The sequence below is a fragment of the Homarus americanus genome, unplaced genomic scaffold (genome assembly GCF_018991925.1).
Source record: "Homarus americanus isolate GMGI-L3 unplaced genomic scaffold, GMGI_Hamer_2.0 scaffold3139, whole genome shotgun sequence".
Classification (NCBI taxonomy): Eukaryota; Metazoa; Arthropoda; class Malacostraca; order Decapoda; family Nephropidae; genus Homarus; species Homarus americanus.
Genome location: NW_024711934.1, coordinates 31,368 through 40,000, shown reverse-complemented (window position 1 = coordinate 40,000; position 8,633 = coordinate 31,368). Strand labels below are relative to the sequence as shown.

General features: G+C 37.5%; 1 protein-coding gene across 1 annotated transcript in view; it reads left to right on the top strand.

Annotated features, from left to right (window-relative positions):
- The window catches only part of LOC121859005 (flocculation protein FLO11-like), a 31,678-nt gene extending 23,512 nt beyond the window's left edge, over nt 1-8,166 (top strand). Inside the window, exon 3 of the mRNA XM_042355675.1 lies at nt 7,133-8,166. Within this exon, the coding sequence (XP_042211609.1) occupies nt 7,133-8,166 (1,034 nt within the window). The remainder of the gene's footprint in view (nt 1-7,132) is intronic.
- The last annotated feature ends 467 nt before the right edge of the window (nt 8,167-8,633 follow it).

Sequence of the window (8,633 nt, the reverse complement as noted above, 5' to 3'; positions counted from 1 at the left end):
TATAACAAGTAAAGTTAAGGTTCATATACCAAGTAAAGTTAAGGTTCATATAACAAGTAAAGTTAAAGTTCATATAACAAGTAAAGTTAAGGTTCCTATCGCAAGTAAAGTTAAGGTTCCTATAACAAGTAAAGTTAAGGTTCCTATAACAAGCAGAGTTACGATAAATCTCCTCCACTTTCCTCTCTTCCCTCACTAGGTCTCATTTCCCCTCATTTTCCTCCCTTTGTTGTGTCCTTCTCACCTCTCCTCTCTCTTCCCTCTGTTCTCTCCACCCTTCGCTATTCGTCCCCTCTCCCTCAGGCACTTTACCATAACTAATGCACGACTCGGTGTGTAGATTACAGGATGCAGGTAGTGGGAACGAGTCCTAATAAGCCCCAGTGATAGTCCTCGTAACCCAAGTCCCTATAGCCCCAGTTCTAATAGCCCCCAGTAACCTATAGCTCCAATTCCTGTCTCAGTTTTACTCGATCTAAATCATAATTGGTCGAGTAGTCAATAAATGCTTTTGTTGGCGATACTGACGACCCGTGCAGTAGGGTGTTTTTGGTGCTCGTTTCTGTTGATTAGTAAAAGAAAGACTCATTTATTTCCACGATAATCCCAGGAGAGACGAGTTGGATTAGAGTTGGATTAGAGATGGGTTATATTGCTTGAAGATATCCCACACACACTCTTAAAAAATAACAAAAACAAAAGACTATAGTATTTCAAGTGACACGTGGGACTTAGAAAAAAATCCTACTCCTCATGGAAGCTGCGTACTGATTCCTTCACTACGGGACGCCAGATTCAGCATAGAGAGACCCACCCCTCGTTTACACCGCTAATACCTCTGACAGTCTTAGTTCTGATATATCCATACAAAGTTGCCTCTACATGTGGAGAGTTTCATCCAGTTCATCTCATTATCTCAACTTTGACAATGAATTTATGGTTTTGAGACGTCAATGTTGTTTAAGATAATAAATGTCAGGGAATCTTCACATAGATTGAAAGGTATTACGAGCCATGGTCCCTGGGTTAGGTTAGGTTATATATAATTACGGTACTCAGGTGATAGTATCAGCTCCACCTTACCTGAATCTAAACATTATATTCCAGCTTACGGACCAGGTGAGGGAGTGAGTGAGTGAGTGAGTGAGTGAGTGAGTGAGTGAGTGAGTGAGTGAGTGAGTGAGTCAGTCAGTGAAAAGATGCGTCCTGTCACGGATCCTCTCCAGGCGTGAACTACCAGCCGTCTACTGTGCCATTCCCCTTCTATAATACACTGAGTTATAATGACCAAACAGCGAGGGTATTACCCAGGGTGACTCCCACGTAATGGTTCACACACCTGGCGGGGAACAAAGAGTTGAGAGACGTTTGGTGACTGTGTGTCAGAGCGGAGTCAGACGATGCAGTTTTTACGGTCATAATTGGTTGCCAGAATCAGTAAAAGGAGAGAACTATCGTCGGTAATGTGCAGTAATTTGCAACATGGCTTCAGGACACTCGAAGGTCACAGGTGAGGTAATTGTTCATTAGATGCAAGAGTAAATGGATCTGGCGTCCTTTTGTGTGAGCTGCAACGGAAACTGTCGCGTCGGAATTGGACTTCCAATTACCTGCAAAGGTGTGAGAATGTTTTGTTTGTCGGGTGAGGCGGCAGCGTGAGTGAGGCAGCAGAGTGTATCTGGTGAACCAGGTATTGACCCTCACGCTTCACCACACTCGCAAAACAACGAGCAAATGAGGGAACAACTGGAGCCTAACACACAGTAGTGATGATGACTCTCTCATCGAGAGTTTTTAGTGATGACGAATTGTGTAGATGATATTAACAAGAGTCTCTGTTATAATACTACCTACTACCTGTAGGTAGTAGGTAGCTACCAAACAGGGAGGTACTACCGCCTGGGAAGATATTGGAAGCATAATGTGTTGTCTGATGGTAGACCCTGCTGCCATATGGCATCACGAAAATTGTGACCAAGTCCTAGGTTGCTGATCTGACTTTCTGCCTCATTTACACACAATTGCTGGGTCTCAATTGTTTCTCTTACTTGGACAACACAACATACATAATGTATATCGTTTCTCACTCAAGATTTATTTTTTCGTTTTTGTATTTATTTATGGTTATTATTATTATTATTATTATTATTATTATAATTATTATTGTTTGTATTATTATATTGTATTTTTATTAATTTGCTATTAATTTTATTAATTGTTGTAATAATAATAACGATAGATATTATTATTATTATTATTATTATTATTATTATTATTATTATTATTATTATTATTATTATTATTATTATTATTATTATTATTATTATTATTTATTATTATTATTATATTTTCGCCCCCAGGCCCTGATGTGGGTTAAGTTTACTTTAGTTTTTTTACAAAAAATTTCATAAATTTTCAAAAATTTTTCAAAAATTTTCCATTTTTTTTTCAGAATTTTTCCAAAAATTTGAAAAATTTTGGTTTTGGAAATTTTTTGGAAAATTTTGGAAAATTTTGGGAATTTTTTTGGGTAAAAAAAAATAATTATATATATATATATATATATATATATATATATATATATATATATATATATATATATATATATATATATATATATATATATATATATATATATATATATATATATATATATATATATATATATATATATATATATATATATATATATATATATTTTTTTTTTTTTTTTTTTTCCAGTGGTTCAGGTAATTAGCGGGCCGCAGGTCAACTCATTAACAGTACACGAAATTAATACTTTGCTTTTTAATGTCAATTATAATTAATATGTCACTGGTTGTCAGAAACTGAGTGAGAAACCACTGTAGTAATGAACTGTTGTCTGGGTCACACACTGTACAGAAGCTAGAGATGACATGTGTACTGTCAATCATATATTTGTTTTAATTATGAAATAGAATATTGTTGATAAATTTATTTAAATTATCATTATTATTATTATGAAATTACGTAAAGACCAGGCGACAAGAACTGTAACAATAGGTATTTGTTGGAGCTATAAATGATAAGATATAAATACACATTAATAAAACAAATTATACCAACTAATGTATAAGTGACGGATGTTTTAAGTATATAGATGTCATTACTTAAGGCACTTTATAACACTACAGCACCAAGTAGCGACATATAGATAACACTAATACTTATTATTCATATATGTAGTTATTATCCTTGGTCAAGTTATCATCCTTGGCCACTCATATCAATAATTCTAAAACAATCTTGTAACTTAATATCTCAACATTGTATTGAAATATTAAAAAAAAAAATCTTTGTATGTAGAACAATTATAGTAAATTAATTCATGTAAATGTTAATTCTGTGTTCATTATAATTTGCCTCCTGACTTTAGCGACACGACACATCATTGATAAAACCCTTCAATAATTATGTTAACGCTTCAAAATGTAAGTTATACATTAATGTCTGCTAAATGGTCTACAGTTCTGGTGAGTATTTATTCATAATTGTACTGAACAATGTATTGACAATGATATTAACAGAAATAATTTATGATAATGAAATATATTACAATACGTATAGACACAGGATGGTATAAAGTCTACGGTAGCAGCCACCCACGTTTAACTACCAACACCCTCTCCACACACACACACACACACACACACACACACACACACACACACAGTAATAGTACTCATTACCTCGTTTGTTTGACCGTAAAAAATAAATGTACAAAGTTTACATACATTAGCAGCCAAACGTTCTATTAAAGAGCATTGTTCTTTACTTTTTAGCCCTGGCTCACGAGGTGCTAGAGTTTGTTAAGAGGTAATCAATATGGGGTGTAGTTGGGGTGTGTGTGTGTGTGTGTGTGTGTGTGTGTGTGTGTGTGTGTGTGTGTGTGTGTGTGTGTGTGTGTGTGTGTGTGTGTGTGTCTTAACATCACTGCACTAGAGATATAACAATGTAGGGCGTTCGAAATTAAACTGTGCTACGCTGAGAGAGAGAGAGAGAGAGAGAGAGAGAGAGAGAGAGAGAGAGAGAGAGAGAGAGAGAGAGAGAGAGAGAGAGAGAGAGAGAGAGAGAGAGACCTACAGTACAAGGTGTGGCCGGGAGTGCACCATGAGTGTATCGACCCACTTGAGTGCATCAGTCTTAAGGGTCTTTCTCGAACACGTCTCACATCTCGGCTCTTGTTGCTCACAATGGATGGGTCGGCCGATACAATCTTACCTTCTCCTTCCATGTAAACCATTTGAATTTGAGTTAAAAATGAATTATACTGTGACGACGGTGTTAGCAACTGGAAGGTGTTAAGGCGGGTGTTGGGGAGATTATTTGTTAAGGATGGCAGGTGTTAAGGAGGCGAGATTAGGTTAGGTTAGGTTAGGTTAGGTTAGGTTAGGACAGAAGGCATCAGAAGGTAGTAAAACCAACGATTACTCTCTCTCTCTCTCAAAACTAACTTTATCCTAAGCGTATTATCTACATTCCACCACCACCATCCATCCAGAAGTCAACAACCTCCGCCTCAGCAGTCATAAGACCAACACATTCGCGGTAGATTGACACAGGAAGCTGCCTAATTTGCTGGTCTGGTAGCCGCACGCGTTTTGCCTTGCATCCTCGCTGACAGCCAAATTAGGGAGGACTGTTTGGCTTGTAAGGGCCTCGTGTGTCCGTCTGTTTAATGGGCGCCGCTGCTCAGGCTGTCAGGGAAGCTTCTAAATTAATGACATGATGTACGGAAGGCTGTGTCACTTATGTTCGGATGTCTGTCTGGCTGTGTATGTCTGTCTGTCTGTCTTTTAGTTCGTCTTTAAATATATCAACAGGGTAAAACCATTCTCTTTTTCTCTCTCTGTCTCTCTCTCCATTTCTCCCTCTTTATCTCTCACCTCACCTTTAATGTATGACGGTAAAATATATCTCTCATTCTGTCTGTCTGTCTGTTTGTCACTGGTGGGTAATTGTTGAGAGGACTGGGAGTTGCTGGTGAGGTTTGAGTTTGTTTTGTTGGTTGGATGTGAAACGTAAATACCACGCGAGAGACCCACAACCCTACCTAACAATAACAACATGACAGCCTAACAAAGCTATTAAAGTAACGTAACACACACACACACACACACACACACACACACACACACACACACACACACACACACACACACACACACACACACACACACACACACACACACACACACACACACACATACGTTCAACCCAACTAAAACAGAAATAAAAACAAAATCCCACCAAATGTTTTATGTCTTAAATTTTTGGGACATTTCGAAAAAAAAATGAACAAGGACATAAGGAATAATGGTTTACCTGGATAATGATTTACCTGGATAATGATTTACCTGGATAATGGTTTACCTGATAATGATTTACCTGATAATGATTTACCTGGATAATGGTTTACCTGGATAATGATTTACCTGGATAATGATTTACCTGATAATGATTTACCTGGATAATGATTTACCTGGATGCGTGTTTATAGAAGTGGATTACCTTTATTACTGTGTTAGAGAAGACTGTGTACGGAAGATGATTCACCTGGGGACACAAGATATACTGTTTATATAAAGCCAATTTATCCCGTGTGAGGAATGACTCTGGTGTGTGTGTGTGTGTATGTGTGTGTGTGTGTGTGTGTGTGTGGTAGAGAGGAGGAGGAGGAGAGGAAAAGTACGGCAAGAAGAGGAAGAACAGGAGGATTAGAAATAGAAGGATGAGGAGGAAGAAGAGGAGGGGGAAGAAGAGAAAGAAGAGAAAGTGGGGGAAAGAAGAGAAAGAGGAGAAAGAAGAATAAGAAGGGAACAGGAAGAAGAACAGGAGGAGGAAGAGAAGGAAAAGGCTCTTCCAGTACATCTCAACCTTCCTGTTTAAACTCACCAAACTTGGCAGATTATTTAGTATTGATTTTCCGGATATAAATATGTAAATGAGGTCTTGATATTCCTTTGACAACATGCGTCTAAGTTTAAATAATACGTCTATCATACGTCCAGGATATATATATATATATTTTTTTTTTCAGGGAAGATGTTAAAAATATTACCATGGGTGTATTTTTTGGGCTATATTATGAAGCTAGTATTTTTCTTTAGTATTAACCTAACCAAACTTAACTTAACCTAACCTAACCTAACCAAACTTAATTTGTGATCGAAAAAAAGAATGTCCGTATTTTAGTATATAATTAATCAGGTTAATATTTTTTTTTCGATGGCTTTGTGTATTAATGAAAAAAGAAAAACAGAAAATGTAATAATTATTTTCGGAGAATTTCATCCTCTCTCTCTCTCTCTCTCTCTCTCTCTCTCTCTCTCCCCTGTCTTCTCCGCTAGTGATCATCTTATAGTCATTAAGGTAAGGAGTTGTAATGTTCACCTGGGAGTCATAACTATCATTCATCAGCCAACACAAAGTACCATTAATTATTCCCCTTCTCTCTTAAAGTCTGATTGCATGACTACACACACACACACACACACACACACACACACACACACACACACATACACACACACACACACACACACACACACACACACACACACACACACACACACCTCAAGCCGAGACTTTCCATCGACAACCGAGATATTCTTTTTTTTTAGCTGACTGACTCACCACTGGGGGAAGCTAAGACCTCAATACTGACAGAGTTCAACCCCTAAGCTAAGACTGGACGAAGCTAATACGAAGCTTAATCTGTACAGAGTCAAGATTTCCAAGCAATGATTAACTTCACTACACCTCAGCTTAATCTGTATCAAGTTTAAGACTCCCAAGAATTATTTATGTTTACCACCGCACCTCAGCTTAATCTGTACCAAGCTTAAGATTCCCGACAATTTAAGTTTAACACTACACCTCAGCTTAATTGGTACCAAGCTTAAGATTCAAGACAATTTAAGTTTAGCACTATACCTCGGCTTAATCTGTACCAAGCTTAAGATTCCTGACAATTTAGGTTTAACACTACACCTCAGCTTATTCTGTAGCAAGCTTAGGACTTTTTATACGACGGTAATAACATCACACGACTTTGTACTGTGAGTATAAGCGAGTGTTGAGGTAAGACAGAGGCACTCAAACTCCTAAGTACCTCAACACAAGTACCTCAACACAAGTACCACAACACAAGTACCTCAACAAGAGTACCTCAACACAAGTACAACAACACAAGTACCTCAACACAAGTACCACAACACAAGTACCACAACACAAGTACCACAACACAAGTACCTCAACACAAGTACCTCAACACAAGTACCACAACACAAGTATCTCAACACAAGTACCTCAACACAAGTACCTCAACACAAGTACCACAACACAAGTACCACAACACAAGTACCTCAACACAACTCAACACAAGTACCACAACACAAGTACCACAACACAAGTACCACAACACAAGTACCACAACACAGAGTACCACAACACAAGTACCACAACACAGAACCACAACACAAGTACCACAACACAAGTACCACAACACAAGTACCACAACACAAGAACCACAACACAAGTACCACAGCTTACAAGTACCACAACACAAGTACCACAACACAAGTACCACAACACAAAGTACCACAACACAAGTACCACAACACAAGTACCTCAACACAAATTACCACAACACAAGTACCTCCAACACAAGTACCACAACACAATTACCACAACACAAGTACCACAACACAAGTACCTCAACACAAATTACCACAACCTACCACAACACAAGTACCACAACACAAGTACCACAACACAAGTACCACAACACAAATTACCTCAACACAAATTACCTCAACACAAGTACCACAACACAAATTACCACAACACAAGTACCACAGCACAAGTACCACAACACAAGTACCTCAACACAAGTACCACAACCACAAGTACCTCAACACAAATTACCACAACACAAGGTACCACAACACAAGTGCCTCAACACAAGTACCACAACACAAATTACCACAACACAAGTACCACAACACAAGTACCACAACACAAGTACCACAACACAAGTACCACAACACAAGTACCACAACACAAGTACCACAACACAAGAACCACAACACAAGAACCACAACACAAGTACCACAACACAAGTACCACAACACACTCAATTGAAGTTACTCTTGATAACAGAAAACAGACGAATATATCAGCGTTATTTACATATTTCATACATCAACTATACATGTATACATTATAATGAATATATATACATACGTCTTCGTCTGGTTCTGTTACTATAAGGAATACATATATACTGCATATATACATAGTAGATAGATATAGATATAATTCTGTTACTATAATGGTTAAATATATACTATACTATAATGGTTATATTTCTTGCATGATATAAAACAAAGGTGACTTACAGGATATAATATCGATCCTCTCTCTCTCTCTCTCTCTCTCTCTCTCTCTCTCTCTCTCTCTCTCTCTCTCTCTCTCTCTTATAAGGTGGACTACATCTAAATATTAATGACTCATACAGACTAGACGAAGGTATTCCTTAAGCTATATTCCCATTGAGTTTTAACCTTGAATCACTTAATTTAACCTTCTATGTTATTCCCTAACTTATG